Genomic DNA, 25,528 nt, shown 5'->3' on the forward strand with positions numbered 1-25,528 from the left:
TCCCTGTCACTATACTCCTTGCCTATTCCTCTGGGCTTCCCCCTCCCCCTTTTCTTTCTCCCTAGGCCTCCTGTCCCATGATCCTCTCATATCCCTTTTGCCAATCACCTGTCCAGCTCTTGGCTCTATCCCTCCCCCTCCTGTCTTCTCCTATCATTTTGGACCTCCCCATCCCCCTCCCACTTTCAAATCTCTTACTAGCTCTTCTTTTAGTTAGTCCTGACAAAGGGTCTCGGCCCGAAACATCGACTGTACCTCTTCCTAGAGATGCTGCCTGGCCTGCTGCGTTCACCAGCAACTTTGATGTGTGTTGCTTGAATTTCCAGCATCTGTAGAATTCCTCGTGTTTGCAGATAAACTTCCATGGCATTTTTTCTAGCAATCCACTGTCAGATCCCATGGCAAGTTAGACCGCATTGATTTCTGTAGGGATGGCAGGGCTACTGGGAAAAAAGATAAGTTCCTTTAATTACATTATCAAGATACAAAAAGCAGCAGTGGCCAGAAACCTGAAAACACTTTGAAGATGCTGGAAATGCTTATCAGGTCAGGTAGCATCTTCATAGTGTGAAAAAGATTTAATGTATCTTGGCAATAACTTTTAATACATTTTCAAAATATGTTAATTCTTTAACTCATTTGAATATCTTGTAGATCTTTCTGAATCTCTTTCAGAAGCACATAATAACTATAGCAGCTTTGACAGTTGTTTGCTCTGGGATGGGGCTTTGCCAGTTGTCAAAGCTGTCAGAAGCAATTAAGGGGAAGGGCTTCTTCAGTGGGAATTTCAAAACCCTTATGTCATTCAGTTCAAGGTGTAGACCAGCAAGAGAGGCCCACCATGTCTGGATGAAGTCTGGACATAAGGTGACTGTGTGCAGCCATTGTAGATTTGGCCTGTTATCTTGCAGGTAACAGTGAATTTTCTTTAAAAAAATTCACTTAAATGAGCCCTTCACTCAAGAAAATTGCATTGATAAAACTTTTAATAATTGGAACCATATATTACAATTACATGATCGGCATCCCTCTTTAATCATTTGCTTAGTGGAATTAGTGAATCCCTTGCGGACATCCCAACCTGCAAAAACTCATTTCAGGGAGATAGCACCCCCGCCCCCCGAACCCCATATCCTCCCCCACCCCCCGTCGACCTCCAGGGGTGTATGTAATACCTTGTTTAGTGATTTTGTCTAATCTGTAAACCAAGTTGGGTATATGCAGAAAATGTGACATTAAAATATGTACTTATATTATATTATCATATCATGTTTATTCTATTACAACTTTAAGCAAGTCTACAGGGAGTTTGGCATCATCACATAGGACATCAATGGCGTAGCTCCTTGGCAGCTAGCCAGCTAGTTTAAATCAGGGGTCCCCAACCTATTTTGCATTGCGGACCGGTTTAATATTGACAATATTCTTGCGGACCGGCCAACCCGGGGGGGGGGGGCGGGGGGGTGTGGGTGAGTGTTAAACGTAACCGGAATATAGGTGATAAGTCAACTATGTCACTTGTAAGTGACTAATACACTAAATTTAATTTCTTAAGGGGTTTATCTAACGCATTTAATATTAAACACACAGCGCATATTTTCCTCACATGAATGTAGTGATAAGTCAATTATAACAGTGGTCCCAAACCTCCAGGCCGCGAAGAATGCAGCGGTACAGCGATAGCCAGAACACACAGCACATCTTTAAGAAAAAAGCCAAAATAAACAAGCTAATTGATTAGGTGCCGCCCGGCACGTAAATGTCGGCCCAGATCAGAGGCGACGTAATTGGCAATCGCCTCTGATCTGGGCCGACATTTATGTGCCAGGCGGCACCTAATTAATTAGCTTGTTTATTTCGGCTTTTTTCTTAAAGATGTGCTGGGTGCGTTCCGGCTACCGCTGTATTCTTCACGGTCCGGAGGTTGGGGACCACTAAATTATAAGTCACTTATAAGTCAATAGCATCATAACATTTTAAGTAATGTTTGGATATTAAACACACAACGCATATTTTCCTCGTATGAACATATAAAATCATTGCAACACACCAATATCGCTGAATCAGTGGGAGCCCTGGGCTTGTTTCCCTGCAACAAGACAGTCCTATCGAGGGGTGATGGGAGACAGCGATACTCGAAGGGGGTTCCTTATGTCCAGTCTATTCCGCAATTTAGTTTTCGTTGCATTCATTGCAAAAAACTGCACTTCGCAGAAATATGTTGGAAATGGAAGCAATGTTTTCAGTGCTTTCGTGGCTATTTCAGGATATTCAGCCTTGACTTTGATCGAGAATGCTGGCAGAGATGTTATGTCAAACATACTTTTCAGCCTGCCGTCATTTGCAAGCTCGAGGAGTTGATCTTTTTCCCGCGCTGACATGGATGATTCACCGGGGACATTCACAAATGGGTCACGGACCCATTCCTTTGCACGTCTTGGGTCACTGATGACCTCGCTTGCGTTAAAATTCAACAGTGCGTGACAGGGAATGAGGAAAGGTGCAGCTGACTCGTATCGTTTCATATCGCCAAATCATATTGTTTCCTCGCGGCCCGGTGGTTGGAGACCACTCTTAGCACGAAGAGAGACCAATCAGAATGCTCGCTCTCCTGCTCCCTCTCCCGCTCAAAAAAATCTATTTCTGGGATATTGTATATAAGTTCGGGGCGTCAGGGAGCCACTATCGATATGCGGGAGACTCCCGGAACTTCTGGGAGAGGTGGGATGTCTGCCCTTATGCATGAGATTGTTAATACAAATGACGTATTTCACTGTATGTTTCGATGTACTGTACATGTGATAAATAAATCTGAATCTGATGTGATTCCCTTTCTGTAAGAAAATGAGAAAGCATACTGCTCAGTGTTTCTTGACAAAGTTAGAGCCTGCAGGCAACCTGAACACAAGAGATTCTGCAGATGCTGGAAATCTTGAGCAACACACACAAAATGCTGGAGGAACTCTGCAAAATCAGGCAGCGTCCATGGAGAGGAATAAACGGTTGACATATCAGTCCTGCTTTGAATCGGTGGACTGGACTGTATTCAGGGATTCATCTTTGAACCTGGATGAATATGCTACAGTTGTTACTGACTTCATTAAAACCTGTGTGGATGAGTGTGTGCCCACAAAGTCTTACTGTACATTCCCAACTCAAAAGCCGTGGATGAACCAGGAGGTACATAATCTGCTGAAGGCTGGATCTGTGGCATTCCAGTCTGGCGACCCAGGCCTGTACCAGAAAACCAGGTATGATTTGCGGAGGGGTATTTCAAGCACGAAGAGACAATTTCGAATGAGGTTAGAGGCACAACAACTCTGGCAGGGCTTGCAAGATATTACTTCCAACAAAACGAAACCCAGTAGCATGAATGGCAGCGATGTTTCACTACCAGATGAACTCAACGCGTTCTATGCACGCTTTGAAAGGGAGAATATAACTACAGCTGTGAAGATCCCTGCTGCACCTGATGACCCTGTGATCTCCGTCTCAGAGGCCGATGTTAGACTGTCTTTAAAGAGAATGAATCCTCGCAAGGCGAAGGTTCCGATGGAGTACCTGGTAAGGCTCTGAAAACCTGTGCCAACCAACTAGCGGGAGTATTCAAGGATATCTTCAACCTCTCACTGCTACGGGCGGAAGTTCCCACTTGCTTCAAGAAAGCAACAATTATACCAGTGCCTAAGAATATTAGAAACATAGAAAACCTACAACACAGTACAGGCCCTTCGGCCCACAAAGCTGTGCTGAACATGTGCCTACCTTAGAACAACCTAGGCTTACCCATAGCCCTCTATTTTCCTAAGCTCCATGTAGCCATCCAGGAGTCTCTGAAAAGACCCTGTCGTTTCCACCTCCACCACTGCCACTGGCAGCCCATTCTATGCACTTGCCACTCTCTGCGTAAAAAACTTACCCCTGACATCCCCTCTGTACCTACTTCCAAGCACCTTAAAACTATGCCCTCTCGTGCTAGCCATTTCAGCCCTGGGAAAAAGCCTCTGACTATCCACATGATCAATTCCTCTCATCACCTTATACACCTCTATCAGGTCACCTCTCATCCTTAGTTGCTTCAAGGAGAAAAAGCTGAGTTCACTCAACCTATTCTCATAAGGCATGCTCCCCAATCCAGGCAACATCCTTGTAACTCTCCTCTGCACCCTTTCTATGGTTTCCACATCCTTCCTGTAGTGAGGCAACCAGAATTGAGCACAGTACTCCAAATGGGGTCTGACCAGGGTCCTATATAGCTGCAATGTTACCTCTCGGCTCTTAAACTCAATCCCACGATTGATGAAGGCCAATGCACCATATGCCTTCTTAACCACAGAGTCAACCTGCGTAGCAGTTTTGAGTGTCCTATGGACTCGGACCCCAAGATCCCTCTGATCCTCCACACTGTCAAGGGTCTTACCATTAATAATATATTCTGCTATCATATTTGATCTACCAAAATGAACCACCTCACACTTATCTGGGTTGAACTCCATCTGCCATGTATCCTATCGATATCCTGCTGTAACCTCTACACTATCCACAATTCCCCCAATCTTTGTGTCATCAGCAAATTTACTAACCTATCCCTCCACTTCCTCATCCAGGTCATTTATAAAAATCACAAAGAGTAGGGGTCCCAGAACAGATCCCTGAGGCACACCACTGGTGTCCGACCTCCATGCAGAATATGACCCGTCTACAACCATTCTTTGCCTTCTGTCGACAAGCCAGTTCTAGATCCACAAAGCAATGTCCCCTTCGATCCCATGCCTCCTTACTTTCTCAATAAGTCTTGCATGGGGTACCTTATCAAATGCCTTGCTGAAATCTATATACACTACATCTATGGCTCTACCTTCATCAATGTGTTCAGTCACATCCTCAAAAAATTCAGTCAGGCTCATAAGGCATGACCTGCCTTTGACAAAGCCATGCTGACCGTTCCCAATCATATTATGCCCCTCCACATGTTCATAAATCCTGCCTCTCAGGATCTTCTCCATCAACTTGCCAACCACTGAAGTCAGACTCACTGGTCTATAATTTCCTGGGCTATCGCTACTCCCTTTCTTGAATAAGGGAACAACATCCACAACCCTCCAATCCTCCAGAACCTCTCCCGTCCTCATTGATGATACCAAGATCATCGCCAGAGGCTCAGCAATCTCCTCCCTCACCTCCCACAGTAGCATGGGGTACATCTCATCCGGTCCCGGTGACTTATCCAACTTGATGCTTTCCAAAAGCTCCAGCACATCCTCTTTCTTAATATCTACATGCTCAAGCTTTTCAGTCTGCTGCAAGTCATCACTACAATCACCAAGATCCTTTTCCATAGTGAATACTGAAGCAAAGTATTCATTAAGTACCTCTGCTATTTCCTTCGATTCCATACACACTTTTCTACTGTCACACTTGATAATGTGAGCTTCCTTAATGATTATCGCCCGGTAGCACTCACATCTACGAGGGGTGATTGATAAGTTCATGGCCTACGGTAGAAGGAGTCAATTTTAGAAAATCTAGCACATTAGTCCCCTCCTACATTTACATACTTAGTCCAGTGGTCGTGGAGCATACAGATCTTGGACCTCCAGAAAGTCTCCACAGCAGGGGTGATTGATAAGTTTGTGGCCTAACGTAGAAGGCGATGAGTTAGCAGCTCTCGTTACATGCACATGCAGTTCAACTCTTTGAATGATTATGCAGAAAGTTTGAACTTAATAACTCATCAGGGGTGATTGGTAAGTTCGTGGCCTAAGGTAGAAGGAACATAGAACATAGAATAGTACAGCGCAGTACAGGCCCTTCGGCCCACAATGTTGTGCCGACCCTCAAACCCTGCCTCCCATATAAGCCCCCACCTTAGATTCCTCCATATACCTGTCTAGTAGTCTCTTAAACTTCACTAGTGTATCTGCCTCCACCACTGACTCAGGCAGTGCATTCCACGCACCAACCACTCTCTGAGTAAAAAAACTTCCTCTAATGTCCCCCTTGAACTTCCCACCCCTTACCTTAAAGCCATGTCCTCTTGTATTGAGCAGTGCTGCCCTGGGGAAGAGGCACTGGCTATCCACTCTATCTATTCCTCTTATTATCTTGTACACCTCTATCATGTCTCCTCTCATCCTCCTTCTCTCCAAAGAGTAAAGCCCTAGCTCCCTTAATCTCTGATCATTATGCATACTTTCTAAACCAGGCAGCATCCTGGTAAATATCCTCTGTACCCTTTCCAATGCTTCCACATCCTTCCTATAGTGAGGTGGCCAGAACCGGAGACAGTACCCCAAGTGTGGCCTAACCAGAGTTTTATAGAGCTGCATCATTACATCGCGACTCTTAAACTCTATCCCTCGACTTATGAAAGCTAACACCCCATAAGCTTTCTTAACTACCCTATCCACCTGTGAGGCAACTTTCAGGGATCTGTGGACATGTACCCCCAGATCCCTCTGCTCCTCCACACTACCAAGTATCCTGCCATTTACTTTGTACTCTGCCTTGGAGTTTGCCCTTCCAAAGTGTACCACCTCACACTTCTCCGGGTTGAACTCCATCTGCCACTTCTCAGCCCACTTCTGCATCTTATCAATGTCTCTCTGCAATCTTCGACAATCCTGTACACTATCTACAACACCACCAACCTTTGTGTTGTCTGCAAACTTGCCAACCCACCCTTCTACCCCCACATCCAGGTCATTAATAAAAATCACGAAAAGTAGAGATCCCAGAACCGATCCTTGTGGGACACCACTAGTCACAACCCTCCAATCTGAATGTACTCCCTCCACCACGACCCTCTGCCTTCTGCAGGCAAGCCAATTCTGAATCCACCTGGCCAAACTTCCCTGGATCCCATGCCTTCTAACTTTCTGAATAAGCCTACCATGTGGAGATGAGTGTGCTAGGTTTTCTAAAATTGACTCCTTCTACTTTAGGCCACGAACATATCAATCACCCCTCATACAGTGATGTAATGCTTTGAGAGGTTGGTCATGACTGGAATGAACTCCTGCCTCAGCAAGGACCTGGACCCGCTGTAATTTGCCTATCATCACAATAGGTCAACGGCAGACACAATCTCAATGGCTCTTCACATGGTTTTAGACCATCTGGATAACACAAACATCTACGTCAGGATGCTGTTCATTGATTATAGCTCAGCATTTAATACCATCATTCCCACAATCCTGATTGAGAAGTTGCAGAACCTGGGCCTCTGTACCTCCCTCTGCAATTGGATCCTTGACTTCCTAACCGGAAGACCACAGTCTGTGCGGATTGGTGATAACATCTCCTCCTCACTGACGATCAACACTGGTGCACCTCAGGGGTGTGTGCTTAGCCCACTGCTCTACTCTCTATATACCCATGACTGTGTGGCTAGGCATAGCTCAAATACCATCTATGAATTTGCTGATGATACAACCATTGTTGGTAGAATCTCAGGTGGTGATGAGAGGGTGTACAGGAGTGAGATATGCCAACTAGTGGAGTGGTGCCACAGCAACGACCTGGCACTCAACGTCAGTAAGACAAAAGAGCTGGTTGTGGACTTCAGGAAGGGTAAGACGAAGAAACACATACCAATCCTCACAGAGGGATCAGAAGTGGAGAGTGTAAGCAGTTTCAAGTTCCTGGGTGTCAAGATCTCTGAGGATCTAACCTGGTCCCAACATATTGATGCAGTTATAAAGTGGTTATACTGTACTTTATTAGGAGTTTGAAGATATTGGGCCATGTCAACAAACACACTCAAAAACTTCTGTAGTTGTACCATGGAGAGCATTCTGACAGGCTGCATCACTGTCTGGTATGGAGGGGCTACTGCACAGGACCGAAAGAAGCTGCAGAAGGTTGTAAGTCTAGTCAGCTCCATCTTGGGCACTAGCCTACAAAGTACCCAGGTCATCTTTAGGGAGCAGTGTCTCAGAAAGGCAGTGTCCATTATTAAGGACCTCCAGCACCCAGGGCATGCCCTTTTCTCACTGTTACCATCAGGAAGGAGGTACAGAAGCCTGAAGGCACACATTCAGCGATTCAGGAACAGCTTCTTCCCCTCTGCCATCCCATTCCTAAATGGACATTGAACCCTTGGACACGACCTCACATTTTTAATATAGAGTATTTCTGTTTTTTGCACGATTTTTAATCTATTCAATATATGTCTACTGTAATTGATTTACTTATTTATTATCATTTTATTTTTTTTTCTTCTATATTATGTATTACATTGAACTGCTGCTGCCAAGTTAACAAATTTCACGTCACATGCCGGTGATAATAACCCTGATTCTGATTCCTGATGAAGGGTCTCGGCTGAAACATTGGCTATTTAGTCCTCCCCATAGATGCTGCCTGATCTGCTGTGAGTTGTTGCTACAGGAAACATGGCTGTCTAACCTTTGTAAAATTGGATTGGTGGAACAGTACCAACAAGGTGACTCTATCCTACACAACCATCACCTTACGCCTGTAATCTTGATCTCCTGCTGTCCCATATACCCATCGCCCAATCTGGTTGTGTGTCTATACTGGCTCCAGTTCTTGTCCCAGTGATCCCTCTGAAGCTTTCCTATCTCCGTAACTTCCTCATGCACCACAACCTTCCATGAAATTTTAGTTCAGTTCCAGAACTGAACACAATACTCCAAACTAGGGTTTTATAGAGCTGCAAAATTACCTTGCCACTCTTGAACTCAGTCCCCTGACCAATGAAGACCAACACACCAAATGCCTTCCGAACCACTCCATCAACTTGCACTGCAATTTTGAGGAGTCTTTGGACATAGACCCTAAGATTCCTCTGTTCCTCTGTGCTGTTTAGAATCTTACCATTAACCCTGTATCCTGCCTTCAAGGACTATTTGCTGGGTGCTCAGTATATGATTCTGAATATAACTTCTCTATTGAATACTTGAATCTGAGCCTATTGTAGGCAGCTGAGCAGTTGGATTGAGTGGGCACAGCCCTGTAACTTCCTGCCAATGTAGTTGCAACAGACTAATCGAACCCTGTTTCTCCTGCACAGGCACCCAGTGAATATGAGGCTTCGCCGGAGACCCTGTACTACCAGATCCCAAACCTAAAGAGCAAACAGCAATATTTGCTCTGGGTGGCAGCAGTTACATCGGCTGGTCGAGGCAATGTCAGCAATAAGGTCACCGGGGAGCCTGCAGCAAAGGGTATGTCAGCAGTTCTCAGTTGCCTCATTAACAATGACCTTTGTTACAACTGGACACAATTTGAAAGCAGTGTGAATAAGTTGAGAGGTGACTGGTATGAGTATTGTTGGAGGGAGATGGGTTTCGAAAACTCTCCACAACTGGGCATTTCATCGCCTATGTGCCAGTGCCTATTGTAGACACGAGGCTTTCGATCTGTGGGCTTTAGAGGGAGTGCACAGCTCTGAGACCCTGCAATGACTAGGCTGTAATCAGTGTTGGAACAACTAGTGGTGAAGCTTCACATATCAGAGCATTGAAAATCGAAGCTAGCAGATGCTGTGTGCAAGACAATGAGAAGAATTTGGCCTTCACTAATCAATGTATTGAGTACAAAATTCAGGATTTATATTCAAGATGTTGGTGAAGCCTAATTTGGAGTACTTTGTGCAGTCCTGGTCACCTACATACAAGAAAGATGTCAATAATATTGAAAGAGTACAGGGAAAATTTACAAGGAAGTTGTCAGAACTTGAGGACCTGAGTTATGGGGAAAGGTTGAATAGGTTAGGACTTTATTCTCTGAAGCGTAGAAAATTGAGGGGAGATTTGATAGAGGTATACAAAATTATGAGGGGTATAGATAGGGTAAATACAAGCAGGCCTTTTCCCTGAGGTTGGGTAAGACAAGAACTAGAAGTTATGAGTAAGGGTGAAAGGTGAAATATTTCAGGGGAACCTGAGGGGAAATGTCTTCATCCAGAAGGTGGTGAGATTGTGGAATGAGCTGACAATGGAACTGGTGGATGCTGGTTCGATTACAACATTTAAAAGAAGTTTGAATAAGAACATGGATGGAAGGCGTATGGAGGGCTATGGTCCAGGTATGTGTCGATGGGAGTAGGCAGTCTAACAGTTTAGCATAGACTAGATGGGCTGAAAAGCATGTTCCTGTGCTCTAGCACTCTATGACTCTAAGAAAGGGAACTTGATACTTGATTTCCATTTGGTGATCTCAGCACAATGTGCACCTAGCTTTTTTTAGTGACACAGGTTACCCTGCATGAGTGTTAACTTTCACTGCCAGTGAAGGAATTGTGTGGAATGTTGAGAAAACGTAAGTGAATTGAACATAAAATAGGCCTGGTCATTTGTCCAATGGAACTGAATTCATCAGACCTAACCTGGGGCATGAGTTAACCCAGTCAAATCACTTCTATGTGTGATTTGCTCATGAAAAATGGGTAATTTATAGGCTAGGCTCTCCTCGACTGCCAGTACCATTGGGTTTACTCCATGAGCAGAGCTCGATGATTGGTGTATAAATTCAGTAAGAACATGGTTAATTTATCAGACCTTGAACAACAGGAACAAGTCTACAGACGGGAATCAGCAAGAGCTGAGTGAAGACCTGTTGCTGAAGGAGGGAGAAGGTGCGGCAGCAGTTAGCATAACCCTATTACAGTGCCAGCTGTAAGCTTGGCATTTGATTCCCAGTGCTGTCTATAAGGAGTTTGTAAGTTCTCCCTATGACAGTGTGGGTTTCATCCAGGTGCTCCAGTTTCCTCCCACATTCCAAAGACGTACCGTCAGTGTTAGTGAGTTGTGGCCATGCTATGTTGGCACCAGAAGCATGGCGACACTTGCAGGCTGCCCCCAGCACATCCTCAGCTAAATCTGATGAAAATCAGGTGGTGGGGCAGAGACTTGTAATCTTAGCTCTTGTTTCTCCCTCAGCAGATTGTGCCTGACCTGCTGAAAGGCAGCACTAACTGGTTATTTCAGTACTAGCCACCAGCATTACTCCAGTCTACATGTTCAAATTCAAATTCAAATTCGAATTCAATTATCATTCAACCATACATAAATACAGCCAAATGAAACAGCATTCCTCTGGGGCAAGGTGCAAAATACAAAATACAGTACCAACAGCACATTCAAAATAGTGAGCAAAAAAAACATAGTCATACAAAATAAACACATATATAGTCCAAGACCCTGAGCGACAAGTCCTGCAACTTGATTGTACAGATTTCCAGCAGTGTGTAGCTGCTGCAACCCAGCCTGTCATTGCACAGATTGAGCACTGGATGGCAGTGCTGAGAGGAGAGGCTGGCTTGCAACCAAGCACAGACGCCACGCTACACCACCTCTGGCGTCTCTTTCCTGGACTGCAGCAGCAGGCAAGCCCGTGGCTTGAGGCGTAATCCTCACTACAACTGAGGCCATGCAGCTCCTGCCTGTCACGCCACTGAAGAAGGGAAACAGGCCTGCAGCATCCTACATTATCAGTCCAATTGGGTCTTGCAATTGCAAGAGTAACGTCCAAGACAGTCACCCATGGTTACACTGCACACCGCCTTCACACACCAACTTCAATACCTTCGAGTGGCAGGCAGCAACACGGTCTGAACCTAGTCCAGCTCCTCCAACACGCCAGCCGGATCGTCCGACACCCTGGACATCCTGGCCGGCTCTTTCGATCAATGAGCAGCTCACTGATGGGATAGACCCTTAGCAGCTGAAACTCTTGGAGCCCAGCATGGTATTGCAATCATAAAAAACACAGTTAACAAAGAAAAAAGCACATTTGGTTGCCCCCACCCCCACAAGAGGCTGCTGCATCTGAACGCAGCACTACGTATCTTACCAAAAGTTCAGTTGGTTGATTGTAATGGAACTGAATATATTGATGTGAACACAGCTAACAACCACACGGAGAGCATTCTCACCGAAATGCTAGACAAGCAGAACAGACCAATGTTAAGTGAAGCCATTTTACCTTTGCCATATTCTTATCTTCTTACTCAGAATACAGAGATAAGGTATTTCCTTAGCCAGAGGATGGTGAATCTGTGAAATTCGATGCCACAGATGGTTGTGGAGGCCAAGACACTGGGTATTTTTAAAGCAGAGGTTGATGGGTGCTTGATTAGTCAGGGCGTCAAAGGTTACGAGGAGATGACAGGAGAATGGGGGTGAGAGGGATAATAAATCAGGCATGATGGAATGGCAGAGCAGACTCGATGGACCAAATAGCCTATTTCTGCCCTTATGTCATATGTATGGCCTTAGGGTCTCAGCAACACAGAAGTGTAAGCTCTACCTCAATAGATGGGTTACCAAACTGGGTTCCATCAAACAAGTTCAATGTGCATCATTTAACTGTTAGTTAGGGCACATTGGGTAACCTCTTGCTAACCTTATGCTGTGCAGGTAATTCACCTAAAAGAACGTAACAGAGCCACCAGACCAGTGGAAAAGTGTGAAAAGGCACCTAGCCCCATTCCATCCCCCTATTGGGTGATACCATGAGGTCATAGACTACTAAAATACCATAGCTCAGAAACAAGCACTTCCGCCCATCTAGTCTATACTGATCTGGTCTTTTATCTAGTCTCAGCTACCTGCACCCAGACTATAGTGCTCCATTCCCTTCTCATCCATGTACTTATCCAAACCTCACTTAAATGTTACAATTGAATCCGCAATCTTAGAAACATAAAAAGCCTACAGCACGATACAGGCCCTTTAGCCCACAATGCTGTGCCAGATGTGTACTTACCATAGAAGTTACCAAGGGTTACCCATAGCCCTCTATTTTTCTAAACTCCATGTACCCATCCAGGAGTCTCTTAAAAGACCCTATTGTATCCACCTCCACAACCATCGCCGGCAGCCCATTCCACACACTCACCACTCTCTCTGTAAAAAACTTACTCCTGACATCTCCTCTGTACCTACTTCCAAGCACCTTAAAACTGTGCCCTCTCGTGTTAGCCATTTCAGCCCTGGGAAAAAGCCTCTGACTATCCTCATGGTCAACACCTCAAAAGCCTCTGACTATCCACACGATCAATGTTCCTTTTAAATATTTCACATTTTCCCCTAGGTCTATGACCCTTAGACCTTATAGAAACTGAAAACACTAGGAACATTCAGCAAGTTGGGCAGCATGTGTGGAATCAGGAAAAGTTAATATTCCAGGTCCAAGCCCCTTCAACAGAACTGGGAATGAGAAAAAATAAGTTTCATTTTGTTTGAAGAGAAGGTAGGGGAGGGTTAGGGTTAGGGTAAAGGAAGTATCTCTGAAAGGGTAAGACCAAATGAGCTAATAGGAAGTTTGAAACAGATTATGCTTCTTTACTTGTGCTGTGTGTTATTAATAGGGCTGTGGGACATGCCCAGGAGGTACTAATGGAAAGAGGGGAAAAAAACTGAACTCAGATCACAAATGGGTGGCTGGTAGAAATTACTAACCATAAGGGGTTAACAGCAAGCTAAAACTGATTTACTTTTCAAAACAGTAATACCTGAAACTAGTCATCAGAGTGTGTACACCACTAACATTTAGTTGGTTATTTTATCTATAGAATTTTGCTTCATTGTGAAGCATTTGAAGCTATGCTGGTTAATACCGATTAAGCTGTGTGCTGTTTCCTCTCTACATCTCCTTTTTTTCACAGTGATCTTTTCATATTTTGCTTTCAGTATCTGTTTCCATTTTCAATCAGTAAGCCTTTCTGTCAATCTTACGTAATTACTAGTTGTCAGTTTATGTGCTGAACAGGTGTTATTAACCTAACAGGTCAAGCTCTTCTTTTGGTAAATTATAACAAGGGAAGAAATGCCCTTAATTTCTCCCTTTCTTCCTCTCGAACTCACTGCTTCATTAAGAGGAGTTGATGCAATAGCTTGTTAGCTGGCACCTCGACAGCAAAAAATGGATTTGATTCCCTTTTGAAGCCTGTCTTCAGTCTACTGGTCCCTGGAGTATGGAGGAATGGTAAACAGATTCACTAGAAAATAGCAGCATGCAAATAGATTTGTCCATTTAAACCATGGTGTGACTCAAACACACCCTTTTTCACATCACTGAAGTTGCTGATAATTAACAAGATTCTGCCGTTTATATCAGAGGAGATAAAACATAGACAACCTACAGCACAATACAGTCCCTTCAGCCCGCAAAGTTGTGCCAAACATGTTCTGACCTTAGAAATTACTAGGGTTACCCATAGCCCTCTATTTTTCTAAGCTCCATGTATCTGTCCAAAAGTCTCTTAAAAGACCCTATCGTATCCACCTCCACCACTGTTGCCGGCAGCCCATTCCACGCACTCACCACTCTCTGTGTAAAAAACTTACCCCTAATATCCCCTCTGTACCTGCTTCCAAGCACCTTGAAACTATGCCCTCTCATGCTAGCCATTTCAGCCCTGGTAAAAAGCCTCTGACTATCCACACGATCAATGCATCTCATCAATTTATATACCTCTGTCAGGTCACCTCTCATCCTCCATCCCTCCAAGGAGAAAAGGCCGAGTTCACTCAACCTCATCTCTTAGGGCATGTTCTCCAATTCAGCCAACATCCTTGTAAATCTCCTCTGCACCCTTTCTATGGCTTCCACATCCTTCCTGTAGTGAGGCGACTAGAACTGAGCACAGTACTCCAAATGGGGTTTGACCAGGGTCCTGTATAGCTGCAACATTATCTCTCGGCTCCTAAATTCAATTCCACAATTGATGAAGGCCAATACACCATACGCCTTCTTAACCACAGAGTCAACCTGCGCAGCTGCTTTGAGCATCCTATGGACTCAGATCCCAAGATCCCTCTGATCCTGCACACTGCCGAGTCTTACCATTAATACTATATTCTGCCATCATATTTAACCTACCAAAATGAACCACTTCACACTTATCTGGGTTGAACTCCATCTGCCACTTCTCAGCCCAGTTTTGCGTCCTATCAGTGTCCCGCTGTAACAACTGACAGCCCTCCACAATATCCACAACACCTCCAACCTTTTTGTCATCAGCAAATTTACTAACCCATCCCTCCACTTCCTCATCCAGGTCATTTATAAAAATCACGAACAGTAAGGGTCCCAGAACAGATCCCTGAGGCACTCCACTGGTGACCGACCTCCATGCAGAATATGACCCGTCTACAACCACTCTTTGCCTTTTGTGAGCAAGCCAGTTCTGGATCCACAAAGCAATGTCCCCTTCGATCCCATGCCTCCTTACTTTCTCAATAAGCCTTGCATGGGATACCTTATCAAATGCCTTGCTGAAATCCATATACACTACATCTACTGCTCTACCTTCATCAATGTGTTCAGTCACATCCTCAAAAAATTCAATCAGGCTCGTAAGGCACGACCTGCCCTTGACAAAGCCACGCTCACTATTCCTAATCATATTATACCTCTCCAAATGTTCATAAATTCTGCCTCTCAGGATCTTCTCCATCAACTTACCAACCACTGAGCTAAGACTCACTGGCCTATAATTTCCTGGGCTGTCTCTACTCCCTTTCTTGATTAAAGGAACGACATCCAAACCCTCCAATCCTCTGGAACCTCTCCCATCCCCATTGATGATGCAAAGATCATCACCAGAGGCTCAGCAATCTCCTCCCTCACCTCCCACAGTAGCCTGGCGTACATCTCATCCGGTCCCGGCGACTTATCCAATTTGATGCTTTCCAAAAGCTCCAGCACATCCTGTTTCTTAATATCTACATGCTCAAGCTTTTCAGTCTGCTGCAAGTCATCACTACAATCACCAAGATCCTTTTCCATAGTGAATACTGAAGTAAAGTATTCATTAAGTACCTCTGCTATTTCCTCAGGTTCCATACACACTTTCCCACTGTCACACTTGATAGGTCCTATTCTTTCACATCTTATCCTCTTGCTCTTCACATACTTGTAGAATGCCTTGGGGTTCTCCTTAATCCTGCTCGCCAAGGCCTTCTCATGGCCCCTTCTGGCTCTCCTAATTTCCTTCTTAAGCTCCTTCCTATTAGCCTTATAATCTTCCAGATCTCTAACATTACCTAGCTCTCTGAACCTTTTGTAAGCTTTTCTTTTCTTCTTGACTAGATTTATTACAGCCTTTGTACAGCATGGTTGCTGTACCCTACCATAACTTCCCTGTCTCATTGGAACGTACCTATGCAGAACTCCACACAAATACCCCCTGAACATTTGCCACATTTCTTCCATACTTTTCCCTGAGAACATCTGTTTCCAACTTAAGCTTCCAATTTCCTGCCTGATAGCCTCATAAGTCCCCTTACTCCAATTAAACGCTTTTCTAACTTGTCTGTTCGTATCTCTCTCCAATGCTATTGTAAAGGAGATAGAATTGTGATCACTATCTCCAAAATGCTCTCCCACTGAAAGACCTGACACCTGACCAGGTTCATTTCCCAATACCAAATCAAGTACAGCCTCTCCTCTTGTAGCTTGTCTACATATTGTGTCAAGAAACCTTCCTGAACACCTAACAAACTCCACCCCATCCAAAGCCCTTGCTCTAGGGAGATGCCAATCGATATTTGGGAAATTAATGTCTCCCATCATGACAACTCTGTTATTATTACACCTTTCCAGGATCTGTTTCCCTATCTGCTGCTCGATATCCCTGTTGCTAATGGGTGGCCTATAAAAAACACCCAGTAAAGTTATTGACCCCTTCCTGTTCCTAACCTCCACCCACAGAGACTCCGTAGACAATCCCTCCATGGCGTCCACCTTTTCTGCAGCCGTGACACTATCTCTGATCAACAGTGCCACGCCCCCACCTCTCTTGCCTCTTTTGCCACAGATAAAGGAGATGATGTCTGAAAATGGTGTGATTGAAGAAACAATCTAGCTTGCTGGAAATTTCAGTGGCAGCTCTGCCATGTCTCAGTGCCTTCACCTGATGTTATGCTACACAATCCTGCTAATGAAGACTAGTATAGAGTCATAGAGCACCACAATGCAGAAACAGGCTCTCCTACCCATTTAGTCCATTCTGCCTCGTCCCATCTGGACTATAGCCCTCCATACCACTCTGCCTAAGTACTTATCCAGACCTCTTAAATATTGAAATCGAACCCACATCCACTACTTCTTCTGGCAGCTCACATCAACCTCTGAAGGAGTTCCTCTCAGGTTCAGCCCTTGCTGAATCTCCAGTCAATAAGCTTCAGCTTGGACAGCATTTGGGTGGTAATGCCAATCCCATCCCCACTATACAGGACAACTGGTGTAATACTGCTCTGTCAGCCCATTTAGGCCCCTGGTCATTAACATTGACAAAGGGCAGAAGAGGACTCTGGTGCAAGTGAATTAATGGTCTTTGCTTCTTATTATCTATATTACACATGGAGAATGCAAGTGCTGGAGGCCTATTGATATGAGTGGAACAATACCCCATTCAGTCCTTTCCAAGCACAAGTTAATTTTTCAAAGACATTTGAAGCCTAAGGTGGCCACAAGCACACAAATCCGTGTCTGCTTCCTTAAGCCATTCAATGAAGTTATTTGTGGAGGAGTGATATCATTGTAGCTAATATCAAGGCATACAGATGGAACATGAATTTATAATTCATGAGCACTTTGATCTCCAGGAACCTCTTCTTCATTGTCAGGGAGATTTTTTCTTGAATTGATCTAGGGTTGTTCAATGCATTGCTTAATATATGATCCTGCATTGTACACTGCATTGCACACGTTACCTTATATTGTCCTGAACCAGTGTGGATAACTTCACTCACCTTAACACTGAGCTGATTCCACAACCTATGGATTCACTTTCAGTGAGTCTACAACTTATGTTCTCAATATTACTTATTTATTTGTTTGTTTTTATTCGCACAATTAGTCTTCTTTTGCACATCAGTTCTGTCTGTTTTGTGGATAATCAATTCTATTGTATTTCTTTATTTTCCTGTAAATATCTGAATGAAAATTTATCTCAGGGTTCTATATAGTGACATGCAGTTTGTACTTTGATTATAATTTTACTTTGAACTTTGACAATTGTGAGCTCTGAATGGTTTTAGATACAATGCTTCAAGTGCCATACAGCACACCATTTTGTATATTTCCTCCATATTTCTATTTATTTATGGAATGTGGATATTGATAGCATAGCCATCATTTATTACCCAACTTAATCACTTCAAGATGGTGATCAGCCTTCTTGAGGTGCTGTAGTCTTCTGGTGAAAGTACTCTCATAGACCTGTTGGGTAGAGGATTCCATATTTAAATCCACCAATGATGTATTTCCAAGCCATGAGAGGGCACAGGTTCTATGGTATATTGTGGAGTTCAAGCTCTGTATTGTACCTCCTTCTTTAGTTGATGTATGCTGTACAAGCCATGGGATTGCAAACTAGTTTCTGTAATAAATATTGCAGTGCAAGCTGCAGACTTGAACATCTGAAACTTCTTTGATTTGAATTATAGCACCAGCGAGGATTATTGCATTTGGCGGAACGGTGACTACTCCTTGGATGAAAGATGTGTTTCTACCTTGCCGAGCTGTAGGTGATCCAGGACCAACCATCAAGTGGACAAAAGACAGGTAAAGCAAACTGACTATGTGCATGGCATTGTGAATCCCTGCCTCCAGAGCATTAAAGTTCAGTGAGGCCTATTCATCCATGGTGTAAGAGACTCTTAGATAGGCACATGGATGAAAGAAAAATGGAGGGCTATGTCAGAGGGAAGGGTTAGATTCAGTAACACATACAAAATGCTGGAGGAACTCAGCGGGTCAGGTAGTATCCGTGGAAAGGAATAAGAGGGCTGAGACTCTTCATCAGAACTGGAAGGGAAAGGGAAGAAGCCAGAAAAAGGAGGTTTCAGGAGGGGAAGGAATACAAGCTAGAACGTAATATCTGAAGCCAGGTGAGGGCGAAGGTAGGTGAGTAAGAGGAGGAAGGGGTGAAGTGAGAAGCTGGGAAGAGTTGGATGAAAAAGGTAAAGGACTGGAGAAGAAGGAATCTGATAGGAGAGGAGAGTGAATCATGGGAGTAAGGGAGAGAGAAGGAGCACCAAAGGGAAGTGACAGGCAGGTGAGGAGAAGAGAAGAGGTAAGAGGGGAGCCAGAGTGGGGAATGGAAGAAGAGAGAAGGGGAAGGGGGAAAATTGCCCGAAGTTAGAGATGTCTTATATTCATGCTGTTAGGTTGAAGGCTACCCAGACAGAGTATGAGACATTGCTGCTCCAACCTGTGAGTGGTCACATTGTGGTAATAGCATTAGTAGAGTTAGATTGATCTTAGAGTAGATTGAAAGATTGGTACAACATCATGGGCCAAAGGGCCTGTACTGTGCTGTCATGTTCTATATTCTATGTAAGTCTACAGTGTTGGGACCAGCATTGAGATGCTTCTCCAATACTTTGACCACAGTGCTCCCCCCACTGAGAGGCTTTCCAGGACCTTTTAGAGGCTCTGCACAGTGAGGGATCTCAATTGAGGAATGAGGGAATACAGACGAGTCTCTCCAACCCTCAGAATTCTGCTATTGTTGACCAATAATGCAAACAGCATTGACAGTTGCCATGGAAATTATTGCTGCTTAGATGTTTAATGATATTCGTGGAGAGATGAAGGACAATAACAACACTGGGACAAGGAATGTAGGCTGACAAATAATAACACTCCCAACCAAGCAAAATACCATAACCTTTAAACTTCTGGGCACCATATTACACCTTAATTTTTTAATGTTATGATAATCCATACTCTGTGTTTAGAATTGTCGAATCTATTTAAATGGTGATAGTAATCTATTATAATATGTTTAACAAAAGAGAGTGGGATGAAGTTTTTTTTTAATGTTTTTAAAAAATGCATTAATTCTCGGCATTTGTTATAATTGGAGCTGTTGCTGCTATATGGACAAAATGGAGCCAGCAACTACAGCTCTCCCTCATCACAGAGGCCATGACCCAGACTTCTCGTTTTCCCAGGTGTTAACCAAAGACACCCTCCAGGGGGATAAACAAGGCTGCAATTAAATTATTTGTGAGGTGTTTCTGCATGTGTCTCAAAGGCTAATCTCGGGAAATGTCTCCTGAACCCTTTAGTGAGTGTAATGCAGCCTTCCACCCCAGGCCTTAACCGTCAGGTTCATTTGCTTAATGCAAACAGTTTACCAGTCCTCCAGGAACATCTGGACTCTCCAGGAATTCCCAGTACAGTGATGCAACCAACATTGCAGCACAAAATAGAGTGCTTCTCCCTCACTGAACACTTTGCTGGAAGTTCATTAGTTGCAATGAGTAGAGCCCCTACCTCACAGCTCAGTGACCTGGATTCGATCCCAGTGCTATCTGTGTGGAGTTTGTCTTTCTGCTTGTGACCATGTGGGAGTCTTCCGTTATTCCAGAGTCCCACTACAGGCCAAAGACATGCATTGTTAAAAAATATTTTATTTATTTAGAGATACAGCATAGTAGCAGGCCCTTCAGGCTCACAAGCTGTCCAATTACATCCATGTGACCAACTAACCTGCGAACCATGTACATATTTGGACTGTGGGAGGAAACCGGAGCACACGGAGGAAACCCACATGGTCACAGGGAGAATGTACAAACTCCTTACAGACATTGGCCACTGTAAATTCCCCCTAGTGTGTATTGAGTGGTAGAATTTTTTGGACTTACTTCCATCTGGCATAATTTACATATTATTATTTAATTATTTATGGGTTTTATATTGCTATATTTATACTCTATTCTTGGTTGGTGCAATTTTAATGAAAACCAATTTCCCTCGGGATCAATAAAGTATGACTATGACTATGAATTTGAGGAGGTTTGGGAGGAATGTGGGCAGAATGAGGACAACTTCTTGGATAGAAAAGAAGTTGGAAGTGCACTAAACTAAGCAAGGAGTAGAGGGATATGGGCCTAATTTGAGGAACTGGGATTATGGTGAGCATGAATAGTATGAACTGAAGGGCTCGTTTCTGTGCTGTACAACTCAACAATTGTGATAACTTGGTATTAGTGTAAATGAGCGCTAAGTAGTTAGTGGGCCTGTTTCCTGTCTATGACATTCACTTATCAGTTATAAAGTTAACAGATAAAAGGAGAGGTAGTTCTTTGATTGTGAGGATGCGATTATCCAGTTGGCACAAGGAAGTGATGATAGATGTGTTGCAGGACCAATAGCAGGAACATAGGGGTGGGATAGTTCAGTCAGCAGTCCGAGGATTAACCTCTCGGACTACGTCCATCCAGAGTTAACAATTCCAGCACAAATGAATAAAGATAAGGTAAAACATGGAAATGTCAGCTACATGGCAAAATGTTATGTCACTAAATGATACCCTACTTATGCCAACAATTAAAGAAATCTGATCTTTGTAAAAACAAAAAAAAACTAGAATTGGTAGAGCACGGAAGGCTACCATTCAGCTTGACAAGTAGATGCTGTTCCCTATTAAAACAGTCCCATCATCCGCTCGTCTTTCCCTGCAGACTTGCAAATTGCTCTCTCAGTTGCCTAACTCATCAATAATTTCCCCCACTCTTACAACCATAACCACTCCTTGAGTACTTTTTTACTCCTCGCAGTCGCCCTTATTTTTTGACGAGAATTTTTTTTTTATCAACTAACAAAACATTGATTAGACCATACTGGTCACCACATTAATTGGTAAACTGGCTAAATTGGTTTATTATTGTCACATGTACAGAGATGCAGTGAAAAACTTTGTTTTTGTATGCCATCCTTATAGATTATTTCATCACAACAATGCATTGAGGTAGTACAACGTAAAACATTATCAGAATGCAGAATAGAATGTAACAGTTACGGAGAAAGTGCAGTTGCAGGCAGATGGTAAGGTGCAAGGCCACGACAAGGTAGATTGTGAGGTCAAAAGCACGGTGGATTATACTAGGGAGCCATTCAATAGTGCTATAACAGTGGGATAGAGCTGTCCTCGAGCCTGGTAATACAATGACTGCTTGAGGAATAGCAAGAAGCCGGACAGGCTGGGTCCTTTTTCCATTTAGCAAAAAGGAAGAGGAGTGACATGATAGAAGTATATAAAATTCTGAAGGACATAGATAGGCTAGGTAGAGACTGTTTCCCATAGTAGAGATGTCTAAAACGAGAGGCAGTAGGTTGAAGGTAAGAGTGAGGAAGTTTAAAGGGGATCTGAAGGGTAATTGTTATTGGAATGAGCTGCCAAAGGAAGTGTTGGAGGGAGGAACAATTACAATATTGAAGGGGCATCTGGACAAGTTCATGAATGAGCAGAGGATGAAGGAATGTGGAATTAATGCATTTGTGTTCAGTTCTATAGGCCTGATGTTCAGCCTACACATGATGGGCTAAAGGCCTGCTTCTGTGATTTATAACTCGATGACCCTGTGGGTTGATCTGTTTACCATGATCCTTAAACTAACTGCTCACGCAAACAGCTTCCTCTGTTCACTCTACATAAACCCATCATGGTGTTGAAGGGTTCCATAAGATCTCCTCACCACCTTCTTTATTCCAGTGAGAACAACCCCAGCTTCTCCTGTCTAAGCTTGGGGCTAAATCCCCTAAAACTTATTCATTTAGAAACACAGCGTGGACCAGGCCTTTCTGGCCCAACAACCCGCCTGTTTAACTCTAGTCTAATCACAGGACAATCGACAATGATCAATTAACCTACTACTGGGTGTGTCTTTGGAATGTGGGAGGAAACTGGAGCATCCGGAGGAAGCCAATGTGTCCACGAGAAGACCATACAAGCTTTCTTAAGATGGCACTGGAATTGAACTCTGAATTCCAGTGTCCTGAGCTGTAATAGCACCACACTAATCATTATACTACCACAGCACCCAAATTCTACAATTCTTCAAAGGTACAATTTAATGTCAGAGAAATGTATACAATATACATCCTGAAGTATTTTTTCTTCGCAAGCATCCACGAAAACAGAGGAGTGCCCCAAGGAATGAACAACAGTTAAATGTTAGAACCCCAAAGTCCCCCCCCCAGCTCCCCCTGCCGCACGTAAGCGGCAACAAGCAACAATCTCCCCCTCCCCCCACCGGCAAAAAAAGCATCAACACCCGCCACCAAGCACTCAAGCGTGAACAAAGCAACAGCAAAGACACAGACTTGCAGTTACCCCAAAGACTACATTGTTCACCTGGTATTCAACATACCACAGGTTCTCTCTCTCCCAAATAAGGGAGAAAGAGATGTCTCCGTTTTCACAGAAAGCGGGGAGACGTGACAAACAACTTGCTGGTATACGATAATAGAAGTCCATTACGTCACTTTTTTTTCAAGCTCTGTGCCCAAAGATCTGGACAGACAGCTGTAGATATTCCAACTCACCCGATGACACACGGGTCTCCTGCCGTGACACCGACCCTCGATCCACCCGTCTCCAGAGTCCCGAGATCCTAGGCTTCCAAATCCGAGCCGGACTCTTAGGCCGAGCCCTTGGAGTGCTGAACAACAACGGCCAGTTATGAAACCCTGAGAGTGGGTCCCATTCCTGCATTCCCGCAAAGAACCGTAGTCAGCATGTAACTCCAGGTCAGGGTCTTCAAAAGAGCCCTGAAAGGGAAAATAAAGATATTAAAGATAGAAATAGAGCTGTTTCCAAAGATCATGTAGTCATTCCAGTAAATGTTTTCTGCGCATTCTCTCAAGGATGCCATGTCCTTTCTTAAATGGATATATTATAAGGAGAAATCTCAATGGGAAGGAAATAAGATAGAAGTGCAGGTTGATTTTGAGTGGTAGTTAACTGCAGCTCGGTGTTTGTTACAGTGAGGACTCTGCTATTCCGGTGCAAGTTGATGGCCACAGAATGATCTTCAACAATGGCACTTTGTTTCTTCGCTCTGTCAGGGCAGAGGATTCTGGGTATTATACCTGCACAGCTACAAATACCTGGGGCTTTGACACAATCATCGTCAACCTCTTGGTGCAAGGTGAGTGTGTGCGCATGGTGAGTTCTTGTTCCTTTCTCCACCGCTGTGGACTTTGCAACATTAATGGTGACAAAACCTCCAGGTGCTTTGCCTCTCATACTGGACATCTTGTCCAAAATAATCCCTTTAGCTCCATTCCGATCCCATTTTTAATTGCCATGGTTCCTTGTTAAACAATCTTAAAAATGTTGGTCATATCGACAGCATTGCAGTTCTCGCAACATCAGCAAAACCCTGAGAGCTGATTATCAACTACAGGAGGGAAAACCAGAGATCCATGAGCCAATCCTCATTAGGGGAACAGAGGTATAGAGGATCAGTAGCTTTAGATCCTTTGGCATTAACATATCAGAAGATTTGACTTGGGAGCAGCACCATAAGTATTATCATAAAGAAGGCACAACAGCGCCCCTACTTTCCAAAAACTGAGACAAACTTCCAATGATGCACTATGGAGAGTATCCTAACTGGTTGCATCATAGCTTTGTATGGATGCCCAGGAAAGAAAAAAAGCTTCAGAAATTGGTGGATACAGCTTAGTCCATCACAAGCAAAGCCCTCCCTACCACTTAATACATTTGCGAGGAGCACTGTCAGAAGAAAGCAGCACTCATCAGCCAAGACCTCCAACATCCTGACCATGTGCTTTTTTCACAACTACCATCAGATAGGAGGTACAGAAGCCTAGGTTCATTAACAGTTTATTACCCTACAACTATCAGCTTTATCAACCAGTGTGGGTAACTTCAGTCACTACTACCCTGAACTGATTCTACAACCTATGAGACACACAGAAACTCAGCAAGCCAGGCAGTATCAATGGAAAAGAGTAAACAGTCGACGTTTCGGGCTGAGACCCTTCATCAGGATGAAGGATTTTGATGAAAGGTTTCGACCCGAAACATTGACTATACGCCTTTCTGCAGATGCTGCCTGGCCTGCTGAGTCCCTCCAGCATTTTGTGTGTGTTGCTTGGATTTCCAACATCTGCAGATTTTTTTGTATTTGTAATTGAACTACCACCTGTGGACTCACTTTCAAGAAACTCCTTACAGCTTATGTTCCCAGTATATTTCTTTGCACAGTTTGCCTTATTTTGCAGAATCAGAATCAGGTTTATTATCATCGGCATGTGACGTGAAATTTGTTAACTTAGCAGCAGCAGTTCAATGCAATACATAATATAGCAGAGAGAAAAAAAAAATAATAAATAAAATAAAACATAATAAATAAACAAGTAAATCATTAATGTATCTTGAGTGGATTATTAAAAAATATGCAAAAACAGAAATATTGTATATTAAAAACAAAGTGAGGTAGTGTCCAAAGCTTCAATGTCCATTTAGGAATCGGATGGCAGAGGGGAAGAAGCTGTTCCTGAATCGCTGAGTGTGTGCCTTCAGACTTCTGTACCTCCTACCTGATGGTAACAGTGAGAAAAGGGCATGCCCTAGGTGCTGGAGGTCCTTAATAATGGACGCTGCCTTTTTGAGACACGGCTCCCTGAAGATGTCCTGGGTACTTTGTAGGCTAGTACCCAAGATGGAACTGACCAGATTTACAACCTTCTTCAGCTTCTTTCGGTCCCGTGCAGTAGCCCCTCCATA

At 43.8% G+C, this 25,528-nt stretch overlaps 1 protein-coding gene across 1 annotated transcript in view; it reads left to right on the top strand.

Moving 5' to 3' along the window:
- The window catches only part of dscaml1 (Down syndrome cell adhesion molecule like 1), a 786,587-nt gene that overhangs the window by 652,304 nt on the left and 108,755 nt on the right, over positions 1–25,528 (top strand). The window contains exons 21-23 of the mRNA XM_063038255.1: positions 9,038–9,191; positions 18,426–18,543; positions 23,758–23,921. Coding sequence (XP_062894325.1) covers positions 9,038–9,191; positions 18,426–18,543; positions 23,758–23,921 — 436 coding nt within the window. The remainder of the gene's footprint in view (positions 1–9,037; positions 9,192–18,425; positions 18,544–23,757; positions 23,922–25,528) is intronic.

Source organism: Mobula hypostoma, chromosome X2 (assembly GCF_963921235.1).
Source record: "Mobula hypostoma chromosome X2, sMobHyp1.1, whole genome shotgun sequence".
Classification (NCBI taxonomy): Eukaryota; Metazoa; Chordata; class Chondrichthyes; order Myliobatiformes; family Myliobatidae; genus Mobula; species Mobula hypostoma.